The 21010-nt window shown below is 38.9% G+C and overlaps 2 protein-coding genes across 6 annotated transcripts; both read right to left on the minus strand.

Annotated features, from left to right (window-relative positions):
- Positions 1 to 600: 600 nt before the first annotated feature.
- On the minus strand, positions 601 to 10048 carry LOC101466765 (uncharacterized). Of its 5 annotated transcripts, none has more exons than XM_076887749.1 (6): positions 9835 to 10048; positions 7343 to 7448; positions 5328 to 6422; positions 3396 to 4877; positions 2118 to 2202; positions 1713 to 1844 (listed from the first exon to the last, which is right to left on the minus strand). In XM_076887749.1, the coding sequence occupies exons 3-5, from the start codon at positions 6313 to 6315 to the stop codon at positions 2144 to 2146; spliced, it is 2529 nt and encodes an 842-aa protein (XP_076743864.1). In that variant the 5' UTR covers positions 6316 to 6422; positions 7343 to 7448; positions 9835 to 10048; the 3' UTR covers positions 1713 to 1844; positions 2118 to 2143. The 5 variants fall into 5 exon arrangements, 4 of the variants coding, with proteins under 4 accessions (XP_004565239.3, XP_076743863.1, XP_076743864.1 ...); XR_003024508.2 differs by having other exon boundaries at positions 1788 to 1844; positions 2118 to 2336; XM_004565182.4 differs by lacking the exon at positions 2118 to 2202 and having other exon boundaries at positions 601 to 1844.
- Positions 10049 to 12572: 2524 nt separating this feature from the next.
- On the minus strand, positions 12573 to 18707 carry LOC101468336 (uncharacterized). The gene is made up of 3 exons (XM_004565189.3): positions 18474 to 18707; positions 16950 to 17223; positions 12573 to 15530 (listed from the first exon to the last, which is right to left on the minus strand). Exons 2-3 carry the CDS (start codon positions 17209 to 17211, stop codon positions 13924 to 13926), a joined length of 1869 nt encoding a protein of 622 aa, XP_004565246.1. The 5' UTR covers positions 17212 to 17223; positions 18474 to 18707; the 3' UTR covers positions 12573 to 13923.
- Between the last annotated feature and the right edge of the window lie 2303 nt (positions 18708 to 21010).

Here is a 21010-nt window from a genome sequence, read left to right on the forward strand (position 1 = left end):
ACTCAGATTATATTGAGTGTACATCTCATCAAATGTGACCTTTACCGAATTCACTTTCATAATGAAAAGTTTTTATCTTTACTAATCAAACGGCATTGTGGATGGATGACTGAATTTTCCTTAGGAAAATTCCTAAGCAAGTGAAGTAATCTTTGTCTGCACAGCAGTCATCAAAACAGGGTGAAATTCTCTAAATACTAAAGAGTAGTGCTTCCTTTATTACCTCCTTTATCTTTATAAACTGGACCATCCTTTATGCTTCATCATCTGAAACATATATCATGGGAGACAAATGACAATCTTTTAAAAATATATATTTATGTTTTGTACTGTGGAAAAAATATGTTCTAATTATGAAATATGCTTCAGTTACATCCATGTCCTTCACAGTATGATATAATTAACCTTTGACCTTGAGGAAACATTAGTTCTCTAACTTTGGTCTCAGGTTGAGGCAGGTGAGCAAAGGTCCTAACGCACCTCATGAAGAAACAGACACTGGCAACTAAAACATCAACTGTAGCAGTAAGTAAACCTGTAACACTGTCAGACCAGAACTGGTTTAATGGTCCAAGTTCATAACTGATCAGGACAAATACGAACAGTTGAGAACATTTTATTATTTTGTGAACATTCAAACTTCCTCCAAAAGTTGCAATTTAAAAGACAATCATGTAGCTAAAAATTAAACTGAGTCTTTTCTTCTTCATTTAATTTTCAATGACAGAAAGACGATCTGCTTCCAGAACCTCCAATAACGACAGGTGGTCAGTTTTCTGAAAACCACTGAAAGAAGATTATACTTAAGCATTTCCAAACTGGTTCCCTCGGCAGAATTAGTGTAATATTGCATATTTAAGACTAGTTCCAAATAATGTCATGAAATTATATGATGTGATTAACACTAGAACCATAGTGGGGAGGAGGCAGATTGAACTGGTACCTGCTTCACCATGCCTACACCATTTTTAAAATACCAAAGGATCAAAATAAACCCCATTTGGTGGCTCTAGTGGTAAGTGTGAGAGTGTTTTCGAACTCATGATGAAAGCAAATTTGGACACAATAACAACTTAAGATTAAAAAAAAGAAAAATAATTTAGATGCAAGTTATGTGCTAACATAAAAATTCATCATTACTGACATTAATGACTTTCTATAGCACACTGAATCTCCTCTTGTGCAAATCTTTTACTGCAAGCACTACCATTTGAGTGCTTTTGGTTCTTGGTGTGCTTTAAAATTTGTATTTTGGTTAAACTCTCATCCACATAAACCAAACAGCTTGAAGCCCTTTCACCTACATGACTTGTCATCTTGAGTTGAGCAAACTCGAAAGCAGGAAAAGGATTTTTTTGGGCAGTGTTACATCCCAGACTCAGGAGCCCTGATCTCCTGCTAACCATTTTCTTCGGTTTCAGGTTCAGAATCTGACAATGGTTCCTGCCAGTCACCAACATCATCATCATCTTCATATTTATCATCAATACTGACAGTTCCAGCATTATGTGGCTGTAAATGACTTTTGAGATCTGTGTTTTTGCCTGGTTCTGGTCCCCCACAGTCCTCCCCATCTGTTTTCTGTTCAGCTGGGACACTGGGTGGAGGCTTTGTGTCAATATTGTCTTGATGAAGCTGTGAGAACTTGGATTTCTCCTCCTCCTCATCTTCACTCATAACAGGAACGGCAGTAAATGGGTACATGGTGATTTTAACCTCCTCCATCAAATATAACTTCTTGTCTTCGCAACCAGCCAGAAGTTCCTTCTGCTCCTCCTTTACATGGAGGGGCTCTGGATCCTGGTCCTCTTGGATACAGGGAGTCTCTTCTGTGTGCCCGACATCTGCAGGAAAAACAACCAAACAACAACCAAATATTGACTAATTCAAGAAGTTTGGAAATAACTGGTAAAATCATAATTCAATTCTGATTTTATCACCCTGTGAAAACAAGTTTCAATATGCATATTTTAATGTACACTTCTATTCAGTTTATATTATATTATTTATATAGTGTCAAACAGTCACCTTAAGGCACATCATACTGTAAGGTAAAGACCCGGCAATGACAGAGAAAATGCCAACAATCAGACAACCTCCTATGAGCAAGAACTTACCATCAGTGGGAAGGAAAAACTCCCTTTTAACAGGAAGAAACTTCTGGCAGAACCAGGCTCAGGGAGGGGCGGCCATCTGCCGCAACTGGTTGGGTCAAAATGTTTTTCAGAATGCTGCTTAGGCCCAGTCTTTCAGAAAATAATAGCTGACACACCCTTCAGCACATCCATCTACTGTTCTATTAAGCCTCATGAGAAATGATCTCTGTGGAAGGGAACCTGTCAAGAAGCTATTGTTAATGAAGGGAAACAGGGAGAGGCTGAGGTATCAACATTTACACAAGAACTGGACTGAAAATTAGTGGCAACAGGTCTGATGGACAGAATTCGAATTTGATCAAATCATCAGCAGAAAATACAGAGGCGGTCAGGAGAGAGGTACAATGGTGAGAGTCTAGAGCCATCTGTAAAACACGGTGAAGCTTCTGTCTATGGTTTGGAGCTGCATTACAGCCATTACCCAGACCTCAACACCACTGGAGCGCTGTGGGATCATCCCGGCAGAACAGAGCAAAAGCCAGAAACATGCAAAGAAGCTTTGACTGTTCTTTGCCTGAAGAACTATTCCTGAAGACTACTTAAAGAAATTACAGAAAGCTGCCTCAGAGAGCTCAAGCTGTGTTAAAGAATAAAGATGGTCACGCCAAGTACTGACTTTCAAGCCTGTAAGAATTGTTCAAACTCTGGTTTTGTCTCATATTTTCATGTATGTTCGCAGATATTTCAATAAGCCCCTGCACACATGTTCAATTTTTCTAGCAAAGTATAAAGAAATTGACTTCTGCACAGTACTGGACATGAAATACATTTCTTTTTTTCCCTAAGAAATCTAGCTTCCCACATCTAACACAATTTAATATGATGGTATTTGCATGTTTCATATTTTAGTATGTATATCAAGGAATAAATATTTACAATTACAATTTAAATGTGACCTCAAAATTCAGAATTTACTCAGTGGCCACCTATGCTCCACGACATGAGTAAAAGCGTTTTTTAAAGCACTTTGTCAACCAGTGGCATCATGTCCATGTAGCAGGTCTTGGCAGTGCAAATGTTATGCAGTTCTCTCAGAAGCCTGACTGCAATATGCAAAAGTTTAAAAATTCGTGAAATGTAAGAATTTTGGAACGGTTCCTCAATTCTCATCTCCAGTTAGAGCTAATATTGGAAAAAATCCATATGACACCCAAACATACTGGAGACAGTGCTATTACAAAGTGATTTAATATACTTGATGTACAGTAAAAATTGTTTACACAAATGTGTGTCACTTACCTACACTTCTTTTCATCTGCACCATTTCAGACGTGGCTGGTACCAGTTTTGGGGACTTTGAACCCACGGCGGTGGCTTCCACCAGGCGAACGCTCTTTTCTCCAGTGTGGACGCTCATGTGCCTCTTCAAAATCCCAGATTGTGTAAACCTTTTACTGCAAACATTACAACCGAATGGTTTCTCTCCTGTGTGGACTCTCATGTGTGCTGTAAGATTTCTCTTACACTTAAATGTTTTATTACACTTATCACAAACAAACGGCCTCTCTCCTGTGTGGATGCTTGCATGTCTCTTTAAAATAGCTTGCTCTAAAAATCGTTTACCACAAACGTCACAGCTATATGGTTTCTCTCCTGTGTGGATTCTGATGTGCGTCCTAAGATTTCTATTACAATTAAAGCTTTTGCCGCAAACATCACAAATGAACGGTTTTTCTCCGGTGTGGACTCTCATGTGTCTCTTAAAATGGTTCCTTTGCCTAAATTTTTTACCACAGACAATACAGCTGAAAGGTTTCAAACCAGTGTGGACGGCCTTGTGCCGGTTAAGATCGCCGAGCTGTGCAAACCGTTTACTACAATCACTGCAACCAAAGGGTTTCTCTCCTGTATGGATTCGCATGTGTCTATCGATGGTATACTGATGTCGAAAGCTTTTTCCGCAAACGTTACAACTAAATGGTTTTTCTCCGGTGTGGATTCTCATGTGTGCCTTCAGATTTCTTTTACTGGTACATTTTTGTCCACAGAGATCACAGTTCAGTGGGTTCGCTTCTCTTTGATTTCTGGCCTGTGATGCAGTTTTTTGCTTTCCTCTAAAACACGCACTATTAACCAAACAGTTCGAAGCCTTTTTTGCTGAACGGCGTGCCACATGCCTCTGAAGAGACTGCTTGTAAACAAACTGTTTATCACACTCAGAGCAGGTAAATTTCTTTTTGGCGGTTTTACGGTCCACATTACCTTTTACTACTGACTCAAGTGATTTCTTCTTCTTTAAACCCTTCTCATTGTTTTCAGTCCCACATCCACAATCTGACAAAGGCACCTGCCATTCGTCACCATCAATACTGACATCGGTCTCATAGGATTCTAAAACAATTCCATCAGTTTTTGGTTGTAAATTAATATTTAAATCCAGGTTCTTGTCTGCTTCTGGTAATCCACAGTTATCAGTTTCTGTTTTTATCTGTTTTGCTGAGCTACTGGTTGGAGGCTCTCCCTCTGTGTTGTTTTCAGATAATCTCTGATGAAGTTCTGAGGACTGTGACTTCTCTTCATCGTCTTCAGTTTTCACAGGAACAGCTGTGATTAGGACCTTGGTGATGTCAGCCTCTTCCTGCCCATCCAGCAGTTCCTCCTGTTCCTCTTTAATACAGAGGATGTCTGGATCCTGTTGGTCATGACTAGGGCTGCAGGAAACCTCTCCTTCAACCTGCAAGACCTGGACATCTGCAAGATGTCCAGGTCTTGCCGCTGTAGCTGAAACACACACACAATTATGGAAACATATGACACAAATCCTATTAAAGTTTTTAATATTACACAAATGATTTTGGAATCTAATACAAATTTTAAAATGAAAAAAAAAAACAACAACACAGAAAACCAAGTGTTTTCCACTGAAAACAATTGGCATTGTTACATATTAAATATCCATCCATCCATCCATTCGCTTCCGCATATCCTTTTCAGGGTCGCGGGGGGCGCTGGAGCCTATCCCAGCTGTCATAGGGCGAGAGGCGGGGTACACCCTGGACAGGTCGCCAGTCTGTCGCAGGGCTAACACATAGGGACAGACAACCATTCACACTCACATTCACTCGCACATTCACACCTAGTGACAATTTAGATTAATCAATTAACCTATCCCCACAAGCACATGTTAAATATTTGTTGTATATTATAGACAGACTGATGTATGTCACTTACCTAGATCTCTTGTGTCTTGTGTCTGAACCAGCTGTGATGTGGGCCATGCAGATATGGCACCAGCCAATCGGAGATCTCTGGTTTGATCTGGCTGAAGACTCTTATTTCCTGTGTGGACGCTCATGTGTCTCTTTAAAATTCCTGGCTGTGAAAAGCTTTTTTTACAAACATCACAGCCGAACGGTCTCTCTCCTGTGTGGACTCTCATGTGTGTCTTCAGATTTCTCTTACAGTTAAATCTCTTACAACAAACATCACAACCAAATGGTTTCTCTCCTGTATGGACTCTCATATGTCTCTTGAAATGAATCCTCTGTCTAAATTTCTTATTGCAAATGCTACAGCTGAACGGTTTCTCTCCTGTGTGCACATTCTGGTGTCTCTTCAGAGACCCTGGATGGGAAAATCGTTTATTACAAACATCACAGCCAAACGGTTGCTCTCCTGTGTGGACTCTCATGTGTCGGTTTAGATTATACTGATTTCTAAAACTTCGTTCACAAATCTTACAACTAAATGGTTTCTCTCCTGTGTGAACTCTAATGTGCGTCTTAAGATTTGAGTCTCTCTTAAATTTCTGTCCACAGAAATCACAGCTGAATGGTTTCTCTTCTGTGTTTTCTGTCATCTGTGAATCTACAGTGTCACTGTCTTCAGGTCCAGAATTGGACAAAGCCTCCTGCCAACCATCATCAATGCAAACTTCAGTCTCATAAGAGTCTAAAGGCTTTCCATCAGTACTTGGATGTAGATGACTGTAAACATCTGGGTACCTGGTTGATTCTGGTCCTCCAACAGTTTCTGTTTTTATCTGTTTGGCTGAGCTGCTGTTTCGAGGCTCTGCCTCTATGCTGGCTTCAGCTGGTCCCTGATGAAGTTGTGAGAACAGAGGTTTCTCTTCATCACCCTCACTCATCACAGCAGTGATTGGGACCTTGGTAATTTCAGTGTCCCCTAACCCATTTAGCTGCTCTGCCTCCTGAGTCATCAAGAGCTCCTCCTGTTACTTCTTTATGTGAAGGAGGTCTGAGTCCTGCTGGTCCAGATTAGGGATGCTGGGAACTTCATTTTCAATCTGCAACATCTGCTGAACATCTGCAGGAAGCATTAAAACACATCTGTACATTATGCTCAACTGTCACTTTGCGTAGTTGCAAAGAGCCATACCAAATTTGTAATTTCTTTAGTATTTTTTTTAATGTAATTTGAAATTGATTTGTGATTTTGGAGGACATTGGGGAATGACTTTGATATCCATAAAACAGACACCGACACTGTGCTGGTTAGAGCTCGGCCGGTGGAGTATTTATAACACCAATACAAATATTTGGCAACTTAAAAAAAAAATCAGATGTTTTATTTTCTTCAGACACATGATATCAAAACAGCTTTTCCTAACACTTATTATGCGTAGTTATTCATCTACTCTGTTCAGATCAGCTGGTTGCTGTGTTTTTGGTGTTCCAAACATGTGCATTGCAAACAGGGAAGATGCTTTTACTTTACTTTATTTATATAGCACATTTAATAACAATAAAATGTTGGACAAAGTGCTGTACAAAGATTAAAAAATAATTAATTAATTAATTTAAAAAAAATGCAGACTGCCCTCTGGTGGACTGTCTGTGCAACAGCAACACTTATAAAGTGTTTGAACTGTGTTCCTCCTGTCTCTTCTTTACTTGTTCAACTTTCAAGGATCATTTGATTTATCAGCCATTGTCAGTCTGATTGGCTGGCAAATAGCTAATATCAGCTGATATTATCAGGCCATTGATAAGTTTTAGTAGTAATCAGGCAGTCTCACTTTGTGATTTACATTTAAAATAAGAGTTTTAACAACTCAAAAAATTCTGATGAATAATGAAAAGCTTTTCAAAAAAAGAATAAACAAATCTACTGTATAAAATGATTAGTGACAAGTATACATTATTAATTATCACTTCACTCTTTAATAATGCTTAATTAACACTTAACTAAGTGTTAATCAGTCATGTTATTATGGTGTCACTCACCCAGATCTCTCCTGACTTTTGCCGACTCAGACCTGAAGCGTGTGTGGTCATCAGGATGAAGGCTCTTTATTCGAGGCATCCCCACTGCAGAGCCCCTCACAGCTGGCTGAAATTATGATTGCACAAATCTCAATAATAAGTCGGTTACTCAATGCAATTACTTATGCAATAATACTAAGTGCAATAATCCTTTCTGTCATCGTTGTATTTTTACTCAGTTGTATATAGTATTTGTATTTGTATTCTATTTTTATCTTATTGTATATTTATTTTATTCTACTGTATATAGTATTTTATTTTATTCTATTCTGTACAGCTGTGTACTGTATTTATTCTTATTGTATTCTAATTTTTGCCTCATAACTTTTGCACTGTCCACTTCCTGCTGTGACAAAACAAATTTCCCACGTGTGGGACTAATAAAGGTTATCTTATCTTATCTTATCTTATCTTAATATAACCACTAAGAAACCTATGTGTACATGTAGATAAATTGTCACTTGGACAAGAAACAGTGATCGTAAAAAAAATTACACGATTTTTTTTAAGTGCCAATCCTGTATATATGGAAATATTTTATGTGCAAAAACAAACAGCTGTTTGCTTTTAAGTGTTAAAAGTGTCAAGTAAGATTTATTAAATACATGCAATAAAACACAGACAAGCTCATTCATTTTTATTTTTCTGTGAAACCTCAAAAGAAATAGTTTCACTTTAAAGTTGCCTACAATGTGTTTACGTTCCCTTTTTTAATCTTTTGAAAAGAACCCAATGTGAAAAATGTTTTGAAATAGGACAGTTCACAAGTTTCTTAAGTTGAGTGGAAAATGGTAGAAACAGAACCATTCTCATGCTGAATGGCATGAAGTTAATGAAACTGAATAATTCGTGCAGAGATGTTTGTCACTAGTCTAATAATGGATACCTTTACAAGTCTTAAACATCATAAATCAGGTACTTTTTACACGTGAGATCAAATCTGTCTGTGTGCAGCTCATGAACTAAAATCAGTTCAGCTGAGACTGAAGAAGTCACTTGGATGAGTGACGAAACGTTTCTCAAACAAAACGCTACGTCCAGATGAACAGAATCAACTTTTGGAGATGCTCTCTGCAGAGTTTTCAAATACTAATGAGCAATAAGAATAAATAGAAAGATTTTCAGCAGGACTTTTGTGTAACTTGCTTATCATTTTCACATTTAGCACAAAACATTGATGCCAGATGACCCAGCGTGCAGCCTCAGATCCTCAGGGCCAGCCCTCCTATCGGGTCCAAAATCTAAAGGTGACCTCGACTTTGAAAGAACCTGCTGAGCAGATAAGGCTCACAGAATCAGTAATCTCCTTTAAATTACGTCTGTAATTCTCATTCTCACCCAAAGCACTTTGTAAAGTTAATTTCTAGTGTTTCTGCGTATGGTAAATGGCCTGCATTTGTATAGCGCTTTACTAGTCCCTAAGGACCCCAAAGCGCTTCACACTACATTCAGTCATTCACCCATTCATTCACACACTGGTGATGGCAGCTACATTGTAGCCACAGCTGCCCTGGGGCGCACTGACAGAGGCAGACACTGGCGCCACCGGGCCCTCTGACCACCACCAGTAGGCAAACGTGGGGTTAGCATCTTGCCCAAGGATATTTGGCAGCCAGGAGGCAGCCTGGGATCGAACCACCGACCTTCTGATTAGTGGCTGACCTGCTCTGCCACTTGAGCTACAGCCACCCCGTATATAAAGTGTGAGGTTACTGGCTTGTGATTTGCATTCATATGGTGCATATGAATGCAATGGCAGCATTTCTGTGATTAAACCTTTAATTTTCACTCTTCAATAAACAGCCGGTTATCTGTGCAAAAGGACAGAGTGAAATAAAACGCCCTGAACTGCCCTAATATCCTCTAAGACTTTGTTTCGGCTCAAACACAGGACCGAGTTTAAGCCTGGGTCCAGATCACGTGTTAGTTATAAAACACACCAACTGTGTTTGGAGTCCCTTAAGAACAAATAACGAGGATAAATTCCAAAAAATTACAATTACTTTTTGTGCCAAAAAGTGATCGAATGGCAAAAACTGATTTCCAAAGTTTCTGTATGCTTTCTTTAAGTGTAACATCTTCATGTATATTGGTAAATAGACTTCGGTGAATATGGTTTACAAAGCGGTTATATGTTAAAAAAAAAACTGATTTTCAAGTATCTTTATAACTTTATAACTCGGGGTTATTGTACTTACATTATAACCAATCCGGTACTTTTTTGTCAACTTGAAATATGTTTACAGAACTATTGTTATATTTGTTGTCATTTCTGCTGTCCTCTTGGTCAGATGACGTTTTTTGACATTTTAATGTCAATGAGACTTTTTTTAACTGGATAAATAAAGGATATACCAGAAATCATCTTTTTACAGACGATCATTTTTAGGCACAACACCGGTCCATACAGGTAAAATCGGGACGCCTGTTTGCTGTCAGATATTCGCATTTACCTGTACAGGAGGAGGAAACAGGCAGCATCAGCCCGCCCGTCTTCCGCGGGGTCCTCCCGGGCGAGTTTCATTTCTGATCTCCGTGTTTTCGCTCCTTTACTTTACGATCCTCCTTTCCTCTGATTGTAACTTCTCAAACCTCTAAAACACAAGATACGTGACACGGAAATGAGGAGAAATCCCTCTACAAGCGAAACACAACACACGGCTAGTCTGTCCGACCTTTGTTTTGTTCCCCTCCGAAACACAGTGCACCTAGTAGACGGTTCCTACCCCCGTCATCACCCGCAGTAATTTACTGAATAGTAATGCATTCAGCTGACATTCAGCTGTTGTTATTAGTCAATCAGATATTTTCCCCAGAAATCCTAAAATGTATTTAAATATAGTAAATAGAAAATAAAAAAATCAATGCCTGCTCTTTTTTTCTTCGACTTTCTTTGATAATTTTCTTATAATTTTGAACAGTTTTTATGCATTATGCTTCAATGTGGTCAAATACTGAAAATAATATTCATATTTTTTTAAGAAAGAAAAGAAAAGAAAAGAAAAGAACAACACGTATGTCTCCCTATATAGGCCACTTCATTAGGTACACCTTGTTAGTACTGGGTTGGGCAAACTTGATGGAAACATTTTTATAATTTTGAGTGCAGTGCTCAATATCATGTTCACCAGTCAGAGTTTTTCAAACCTTGTGACATGGTGTATGTCATGTCGGGAGCAGCCATCAGAAGATAGGAACCCTGTGGTCATGAGGTGATGGACATGCTCAGTAACAACACTCAGGTAGGTGACATTTGACTCCCAGCTGTTACTAAGAAGCCAAACAATCACCTTCAAGATCCCTTAAACTGCTTTTCTTTATTCTGTTGCTCAGGTTCATCTGCAGCGGGTCATTTTGACCATGTCTACATGCCTAAATGCAGTGAGTTGCTGCTTTATGACTGGTTAATTAAATATTTGCTTTAATGAGCAGCAGAACAGGTGAACCTAACAAAGTGGCCGGTCAGTTTGCTAGTGAACGAAACACTTAGAGATCAGTGGTTCCCAAGCTTTTTTGCTAGCCCCCCATTTATGTTTACAATAAAATCTGCTTTCTTCCATTTGCGCAATGTCTCTAAAATTAGAAATATCCTGTATTAGAGTGAATAACTAGCTCATGCATTTATAATTTCTAGGCTGGACTGCTGTAAATCATTATTATCAGGATGTCCTAAAAACTCCCTTAAAAGCCTTCAGTAAATCCAAAATGCTGCAGCCAGAGTCCTGACAGGGACGAGAAAGAGAGAGCATATTTCTCCTATATTGCCTCCCCATTATTGGCTCCCTGTTAAATCCAGAATTGAATTCAAAATCCTGCTCCTCACATACAAGGTCTTAAATAATCAGGCCCCATCTTATCTTAATGACCTTGTAGTACCATATCACCCCACTAGAGCACTTCGCTCTCGCTCTGCAGGCCTACTTGTTGTTCCTAGAGTATTTAAAAGTAGAATGGGAGGCAGAGCCTTCAGTTTTCAGGCCCCTCTTCTGTGGAACCAGCTTCCAGTTTGGATTCAGGAGACGGACCCTATCTCTACTTTTAAGATTAGGATTCAAACTTTCCTTTTTGCCTTGCTTGACCCTGAATCCTACCTTAGTTATGCTGCAATATTTCTTCTACAGTCATCTTTCTCACTCACTATGTGTTAACAGACCTCTCTGCATTAAATCACACTTGTTATTAATCTCTGTCTCTCTTCCACAGTATGTCTTTATCCTGTTTTCCTTCTCTCATCCCAACTGGTAGTATCAGATGCCTCCTCCCTGAGCCTGGTTCTGCCGGAGGTTTCTTCCTGTTAAAAGGGAGTTTTTCCTTCCCACTGTCGACAAACTGCTTTCTCATAGGGGTCATATGAATGTTGGCTTTTCTCTGTATGTCTTATTGTAGGGTCTACGTTACAATATAAAGCGCCTTGAGGTGACTGTTCTTGTGATTTGGTGCTGTGTAAAACAAACAGAATTGAAGTCCCCAGACCTGAGTGCATCTTTGATGAAAATGGTATTGACACTGAAGTGGCTTTCAAAAGTCCAAATAATTAAAAAAAAAAAGCAGCACCATGAACGAGTACTATACACAGGTAATATAATATAATATTTTATTTATTTATTTATGTAGTTGGTTTCATCCAAGGAAAGGAAACGGACAAAGAACAGTGTCATAGATTCTGCTGCCTCTCTTTTACTGTAAAAATCCAACAGCACTGCCATCCTACATTTGTCTATCTACCTCTATGACCTGAAGTTCTCATACTGTCATCAGATTTCAGCAAGAAACAAACAAGTCAAACTTAAGCAAAAAAAGCAAAAGAAAAATGAGATTTAAAAAAAACTAAATAGATATGTAACAAAGTAAAACCTATTCTAATCATGCAGATTTTATGAACAGCAGAGTGGTAAATGTTTTTCTCTAAAAGGCATGAGGTGTTCCTTTTAGACACTCCAAAATTTTTAAATTAAAATCCAGACTGCTTTTGAAATTGCTGGTTTGCAGCTTTTTCAAATGATCTTCTATGTTTCTCTGAAAATCTGGAACGTCTGTCTACAAGAGGCTTTTCTAGAAGTCACTGCTGCAGTGGTTCACTTACATTTTCTAACCTGGTCTCTGATTGACTTCTCTGTGTTTTCAGTGTGGAGAAATAATAAATGTTGAGGTGGAAAGCTGAAACCAAATAAAAGACTTTGAGTCTCCAAAGTATTTTTTATATTATTTAATGAACCTTTGAAACGGGATCAGATAGAAACCGAACAAGGTCTGTGAAGGCCTGATAACAAAGGCCAAAGTAAGAGAAACCCTCAGCGTTTAAAGCACAATGTCTGCAATTCATCATCAAACAAAACTTTAGCGATTTACTCAAGCAAACCACAGAAGAATCTCCTCCTTCTCCCTAGAAGCGCACACAGGGAGAGCATGTTTCACAGCTCCTGTGTGCATACACAAGTCAGATGACTGCTACACATAGAACAAAGAAGACTATCACATATCAGCAATTTATATGTGTAAACATTATACATCAGTGATCATCTTGTGTTCTTCTGCTACAGGAGTGTTTGTGTCTTATATTAATTAGATGTGTTTATATAGCTGTGACTTGATTAATATCAGAGTACATTTTATGAATGCAAATGTTTGCCTTCAACTGCATGCAATTAACTTTCTGTATTTCATATTTTATATCACTTTTCTACATTTCTTAGACAGTCAGCAGTCACTTTGCATCACATTTTGTTTAAAGTCGTATGCTTAAAATCACAACTGAAAAAAAAGCTCTTCATTGTGCTCTGCTCTGCTCCTCAACCCCCATACAGAGCTTTTATTTTCATGAACGGTGTTTCCAAACATGTCCTGTTGCTTTTAAAGTGACAGCTGCATAAATCAAAGTCATATTTGCTATTTTTTCTAAGCAAACCAGGCAGAAAGTTTCCAACAAAGCGAACATTTATCTGGACATCTGGACATGGTGAAATCAGGCGAGGCCAATTTGACATTGTTATGTTAGTCACTGATTCGACATTAAATTTAATGTTAATAGAGCTTCTTTGCCATTATTAATGCTGAGAACTAACAGCCTTACGGTGAGCTCACACTGTGCTTTGCTACAGGTCCAAGCACATTTCAGTTGTTCTGAACATCTCAGCTCGAGCACATTGAAGTTAGCTGATCACCCAGTGTGAGTACACTCTTAGTGTATTCATGTTAACCTATAGCTAGAGGTTTCTAGTATGATTTAATAAAGGCTCTGGTCATTCGTCCCTAAAGTTAACACTGAAAATAAATACTATATGTATTTCCAGATCAGTTCCCACTATAGCTTTGCTTTGAACAATGTTGCATATTTAACATATGTAACTGTCATACAGTAAACACAGATTTGGTCATAGTAAAAATTTCCAATTAAAAAACCCACCAACAAATTTTCATTAATCTTTCATCACAACCAGAGGGTGGTATTTAACATAATCACAACAAAACGATTTCCCTCAGGTATGTCTTGAAATGTTTTTTACATTTTAATCTTTCACCATATTAAGAACAACTGAATGTTCTTATGTGTGGATACTCTGGTGTCTTGTTAGATCCTCTACTCGTAAATATCTTTTCTTACAAACGTCACAACCAAATGGTTTCTTTCCTGCGTGAATTAGCATGTGTCTCTTCAGTATTCCTAGCTGTGCAAACTGATTGCCACAAACTTCACAAACAAATGGTTTGTCTCCTGTGTGGACTTTCATGTGTGTCTCATAATTCCTCTTATTGTTAAATCTTCTATTGCAAATGTCACAACCAAATGGTCTCTCTGCCATGTGAACTTTCATGTGCCTCCTTAAAATTCCCATCTGTGAAAATCTTTTACTACAAACATCGCAACCAAACGGTTTCTCTCCTGTATGGACTCTGGTGTGCATCTCAAGATTTCGCCTAGTGTTAAATCTTTTACCACAAACATCACAACCAAAAGGTCTCTCCCCTGAATGGACATTCATGTGTCTCTCGAAATACTTTTTCTGGGTAAAATTTATATCACAAATACTACAGTTAAATGGTTTGTCCACTGAATGCACAGTCTCATGTCTTTTGAGATCACCTAGTTGTGAAAATCTTTTATGACACACTCCACAACCAAACGGTTTCTCCCCCGTGTGGAGTGCTTTGTGCATCTTCAGATTTCCCTCTTGGTGAAATCTTTTGCCACAAAAATCACAACCAAATGGTTTCTCTCCTGTGTGGAGTCTTTTGTGCATCTTCAGATTTCCCTCTTGGTTAAACCGTTTCCCACAAGACTCACAACTAAATGGTTTCTCTCCCGTGTGAATTCTCATATGCGTCTTGAAATTTAAACTCTGTGTGAATCTTTTGTCACAAACACTGCACGTGAAAAGCTTCTCTCCAGTGTGGATTCTCATGTGTGTCTTAAGATAATACTGATCTCTAAATTTTTTTTCACAAACATCACAGCTAAACGGTTTTTCTCCTGTGTGGCCTCTCATGTGTCTATTAAAGTTGTAGAGATCTCTAAATTTTTTTTTACAAACATTGCAGCCAAACGGTTTCTCTCCTGTGAGGACTGTCATGTGTGACTCTGCATTTTGCTTCACCCATTTCTTACTAACCAAACAGCTGGTAGACCCTTCTGCTGACTCCCTTCTCATATCACTTTTTACTCCTGACTCATCAGTACCGCTCTCCTTCCAGCCACTGTCACTGTCTTCTGTTTCAAGTTCAGAATCCGACCAATGTTCCTGCCAGTCATCATCGTCGTCTTCATCATCGTCATCATCAATACTGACTTCAGTTTCATAAGAGTCTGAAGCCTTTCCATCAGCCCTCGAGTGTATATGAGTGTTCAGATCTGCGTTCCAGGCTGTTTCTGCTGCTTCACAGTCTTCTGCATCAGTTTCTGTTTTTATCTGCTTAGCTGAGCTGCTGGTTGGAGGCTCTGCCTGGAAGAACTTGGGTTTTTCTTCATCATCTTCACTCTTTATGGAAACAGCAGTTAATGGGAACCTGGTGATGTTATCCTCTTCTGGCCTATTAAGCTGTTCTCCCTCACAACCAGGTAGGATTTCCTCCTGTTCCTCCTTAATGTGGAGGAGGTCATCATGGCATGAGCTCCAAGGAACCTCTTCTTTAATCACCAAGATCTGCTGGACATCTGCAGGGAGCAATAAAGACACAAGCACAGCTGTGACTGTGTACTGACACATTTTCTTGGACCGCTTATTAATATTTAGAGCAATATAAATATTTTTTGCAACTTTTCTTGGAAACTGAGTAAAATTAATAATTGTGTAATTATGTTCATCTCACCTTTATTGCATCATCAAAACACTGACAAGGGCTTTAAAAAAATGAAAGACTATGTAGATCAAGTTATACATTTCCATAAAATGTGTAAGATATTTAGATTATAACATTTGATCTGAAGATATCCGCAGACTTCAAATATTAGCCTTTCAATTGAGTAACAAAAAATAAATACAATTGAAAAAAAGGACTATTAAGCTCAGAACAGATATCTTTTCATATTCATGTATGGGTGGGATTTGACCAGGAGACAGATCAAATGAAATGATTGAAAACATATAAAGAGCTAATACAAGTCTTATCAGAACTACTGTTCAAAGAGTTAATCATGAAGATATTTACATCAATACGAGAAAGCTTTTGGTTGTAGGGTGTGTCATAAAAGATTTTCACAACTAGGTGATCTCAAAAGACATGAGACTGTGCATGCATGGAGGGTTTCACCCCAAGTACAATACCTAGAGACAGTACGCTAAGCGGAAGAAAGGAGGCCGGGGACTGGTCAGTGTCAGTACCACAGTCCAGGATGAGACAAGTCCAGGATGAGACAAGTCCAGGATGAGACAAGTACATAAGGTGGCGAGAAGATGGCCACAACACCTCAAACAGCAAAAACCCAAGAAAGAGGAGGCACCATCACGGAAGGACAGGTCCCTACACGGTATGTACCACCAGCAGATAGAGGAAGTGGCTAACATCCAGAAATTCTACCAGTGGCTGGGCAAAGTTGGACTGAAAGACAGCACAGAGACACTAATGATGGCAGCACAGGAACAGCGTTTAGCGGTTGTTTTTAAGAAGCAGTATAAATGTAAACCACTGTCCTTTTCAACATCACCTAGTAGCTTTGAACTGAGTGTGTTTGAGCTAGGGCGCTCTCACACAGTGCTCTGTGCTGTGGTTTACAGACCCCTCAAATACAATAAGGACTTCTTAAATGACTTTTCTGATCTGTTGGCTGAAATTATGCCAAAATATGATCATGTCCTTATTGTTGGGGACTTCAATATTCGCGTGTGCTGCCCTGACAAGCAAATGGCAAAGGAATTTTTAAATCTTACTGACTCTTTTTTAAATCCCAGGAACAACATCCGAGATCTCCAGCAGCAAAGATTATGCGCAGGACCCTCAAGCTCCCAGGCCTCTGGTAGAGAACCCGAGCTTGAAGGATAAAGACCTCCAACAGACGTGGGAGCGGAATTTTATTTTAATTTTTTTTACTGCAAAAATAATGTTTGCAAGATCAAATGAGCCAAATTCCTGATACCTGCAAGCTGTGAAGCAGCAGCAGCAGAAGAAGAAGACAAGCCTGGAGGCTCTCCCTCGTTTTTCTCTTCAGCTGGGCTCTGATTACTCTGTGAGAACTGGGGTCCGTCTTCATCATCTTCACTCTTCACAGCAACATCAGTGACTGAGAACCTGATGTAGTCAGCTTCGTCCGAGTCATTGAGCAGATCCTCCTGTTCCTCCTTAATATTGCCGAGGTCCAGACTCATGCTCCAGGGAACTTCTTCCTCAGACTGCAACATCTGCAGGAAACACTGAAACACACATGCACACTGTGTATTCAAACAGGTCCTCAGTGCATAAATTGCAGCTATAACGATTTGAAACTGTAATTACACAATTAATTACACAAATATCTGTATCTCAAAATTATTTTAAAAAAGGGTTGTTTTTTTTGCCACTGCACACATTTTTGCCATCTGAGAATGACTGTAAGTATTTACCGTCACCTGCTGGAAGCCAAACCTGTCCAGCTCTGATTCTTGCTGACTGCGATGACTCTCACAAAGATTGTTGAAAGGTTTCAATTAACTGTCATGAAATTCATGAAAGCAGGCAGATTGCCAGCATGTTGGAATCAGTCAGAGTCAACTCACCCACTCTATCAATAAGGAAACACTCAAACCTGAGTTTCTAAGGTCTGTGTCAGGTATGTCGACTTTCAGAGGTCAGCGATTTCTCAGCAGTGAGCACACAGAGCGGCATTCATGTTTCGTTCTTTCTTTAGTTTCTCCATAACAGAAAGATGCCTTACTTTATACATTAATAAGCACTGTTACATAACATATATCTGTGAATGCAGCTATTCACCAGTCTGTCTTAGTACGTGAAAGTTACAGTATGTTAGAGTTGGTTAAACTAATATGCAGAGTACTCAGTACAATCAAACACAACAATACGATTGGTTTAACATGCCAGAATTAAACCCGTCATCCACTCAGCACTATTTGATTAGCTGTGACACTTAACCTCAGTATTAAATATAAGATGTCGCCAAAATGCAACAGCACAGAACGGACTCACAGAAAATCTCAGTGAAGGCGGAAAACTGGATCATCTCTTCAGCAGGACATTACAGGGTAATAAATTTCACTTTATGTATGTTTCTATTTATTATTTATAAAACTGGTAACGAGGTGATGATGCATGCATTAAACAACATATTGCAGACATGTTGGGCTGCTTCTTTCTGCAGCTTCACCTAAGCAGAGCCACTTCCGCCCTCACACTAATATCTGACTTCTCTTTCACACCCGGACTGCATAACGTTTTTCACTGAGGTCGAAGGGAACGATTAATAAAATTGGTAGGACATTATTATTACTATTATTATTTGGCTTAATCGACCACGCCCACAGACTTCTCCTCAGGATTTCCCGAGTGCCACGTCTCCTCCTTACGTTATGTCTCTGAGCACATGTGCTGCCTGCTGCAGGTTTTCGCTCGTGCACATGAGCAGCTACCAAAGAACAAACTGCATCCACACACAGACAGAATAAATTACCTGTGCAGCAGACCCGGACAGCTTCAGCGTCACTCTGACCTCGGTCCGTCTTCACTGACGCCCACCTGGGCGAGCCGCTTCCGGCGGATGCCTCTCCAGGTTTGTGTTTGTGACGCTCCAAAACTTTGCTCCGTGTTAATCAATCACGAAGATTTTCCTGCATCTATCTGCAGCATCGATCCCGCAGCAAGAAGGCCAACTACATGACAGCAAGTCCCGCTTTTATTTTCTTCCCTCCTGCAACACAGTCCAGACAACAGACTGTTCCTACGCCCGTGCTATGTCATCATAGAAGATGACCAGCATTATGACGGTGGAAGTATAAAAATAGTCAGTATTAGAATCATATTAATCTGCCAAGTCACGATGACTCATTAAAGCCCACACTCCTACTGTATTTGGTGATGCACTGGATTATTTTAGATACTGCTGGATAGTTTCACATATAAAAAAAATGGTACTATTTAAATTTGTTCATTCATATCTTTTAAATCTAAACTAGCAACTAAACGTTTGTACTAAATGTTAGGTGCAGTATTTTAACATGGAAATACATAACATCAAGCACATAAAAACCCGACTGAGACAAAAATAGAGAGGTGAGTCTGAGATGGTTTGAGCATGCACAGAGGAGGGATAGTAAAGAAAGGATGTTAAAGATGGAGCTGCCAGGCAGGAGGAAAAGAGGAAGACCTCAAATAAGATTCATGGATGTGGTGAAGGAGGACATGCAGAGAGTTGGTGCGACAGGTAGATGATCGACCATGGAAACCCTAAAGATCCTAAAGGAAACGGCCAAAAAAGAAAACATAAAAAGTGAACTTAAATATAATACTTAATTAAATTTACTTGGTTACTTTCCAATACTGTATTCCTTTTTCTTTTGTATTTTATTTTGTTGATAACCAACAATGTTACTCAAAGGGACAAGCAAAGCATCATTGTGCACATAGTAAAAAAGAAACAGAAAAAATGCTGAATAAAGCTTTGGACAATACGATATAACAGACTATGTTTGTGTCACCTCCTGAAAAGAAACCCACAAAAGAAAGAAAAAACATACACAAACAAGTTTATCTCACTCCAGTCTCAACTTTAGTCAAACCAACTGCAAAAAATATGTAACCACGCATTCACCGTATCATCATCATAGACAATTTCAGGAGTTTCTGGTTATTGCATAGTAACGATTACTAAGCAGTATGTTTTTCTTTGCAAACAGGACATGGGATGCATGAATTCAAATTGTATTAATCAAATGAATTATTTTGATTTCAGTGTACTGGTTCGAACCACAGGGTTGAGTAGGTGACCTGTGTACTTTATCATCTTGATAGCAAGTAACAGTTGTTAATGGGATGGCTCAGAGGTGGACTGGCAGTGTTGCCTCACAGCAACAAGATTCCTGTTGAGATCCTAGCAGAAGTTTACACGTTCTTCCTGTCCCTGGAGTCTCCTTCAGCTACTCCAGCTTTCTCCCAAACACATGCACATCAGGAACATCTGTGATTGTAAATTAGCCAAAAAAATATTTAAATAAAGCCTCAAAAGTGTACAGTAAATCATGATATATACTACGTTCAACTGATGCAGGCTACAAAACTGTACTGTGTAGACAATCCTAACCAAAGCAGTGATTTGCTTTTGCAAATGTGTTACCCATTTATACTGTTAAATATTGGTTTCAAATTTTCTTTCACTATGGTACCTGTTATTGACAAGAGGACAACTTAAGTGTGCAGGTTTCACTATACAGTGCTGTGTCAAAGTATTTGCCATCTTCCTGATTGTTTAAAGAATAAAATAAAATAGATTATAATAGAATAGAATAGTTTTTTTTTCACTGCTGATCCCCAGACCCTAACTACTACTCATTACTGCCCTCAGTTAATGATTCAAGAAAAAGAAAGAGACTGGGCAAAATGGCATTCATGGGGCAGCTCCAAGGAGAAAACCACTGCTGACCAAAAGGAACCCGAAATTCTAGATAAAGTCTGGACTTAAATCACATACGCTCTGGTGTGATCTTAAACAGGTCATGATGGAAAACCCTGCACCGTTGCTGCCAGTGGTGGCACAATCAGTTATCAGGTTAAGGAGCCAATTACCTTTTCACATAGGGTCAGGTTTGGATAGCTTTTTTCCTTAATAAATAAAATCATAATTTTAAAAAAAATGCATTTTGTATTTACAATTGTTATCTAGGTCTAGTATTAAAAGTTGCTTAATAATCTGAAACATCTAAGTGTAACAAATATGCAAAAAAGTAAGAAATCAGGAAGGCGGCAGCACTGCACATTATGCAATTTCACGAATCTGGTTGCTAGGGCAACTTGGCTAATAGACAACTTCAATTTGTTACATTATGAAAACAATTATGAACTCGTGTATAAATGGTTTCTAATATTAATTTGAAGATAAACATGTTTTAATAAAGGAGATGGTGATATAAATGAATTCATTGTTTTTTCTTTAGCAGGAAAGCAAACATCTGTTTTTATTTTTGACGAGTTTTCCTTTAATACATGTCTGCATAA

The sequence above is a fragment of the Maylandia zebra genome, linkage group LG8, assembly GCF_041146795.1.
Source record: "Maylandia zebra isolate NMK-2024a linkage group LG8, Mzebra_GT3a, whole genome shotgun sequence".
NCBI lineage: Eukaryota > Metazoa > Chordata > Actinopteri > Cichliformes > Cichlidae > Maylandia > Maylandia zebra.

Bases quoted from the DNA above. Each gene is read 5' to 3' on its own strand.
- LOC101466765 (XM_004565182.4), bottom strand. From the start codon at position 6,315: ATGACTCAGGAGGCAGAGCAGCTAAATGGGTTAGGGGACACTGAAATT. The intron at 4,878-5,327 runs GTAAGTGACATA...TGTGTGTTTCAG, and splicing joins ACAAGACACAAGAGATCTAG to CTACAGCGGCAAGACCTGGA. The intron at 1,845-3,395 runs GTAAGTGACACA...TTTTTCCTGCAG, and splicing joins GCAGATGAAAAGAAGTGTAG to ATGTCGGGCACACAGAAGAG.
- LOC101468336 (XM_004565189.3), bottom strand. From the start codon at position 17,211: ATGTTGCAGTCTGAGGAAGAAGTTCCCTGGAGCATGAGTCTGGACCTC. The intron at 15,531-16,949 runs GTATCAGGAATT...TGCTCCCTGCAG, and splicing joins TGCTGCTTCACAGCTTGCAG to ATGTCCAGCAGATCTTGGTG.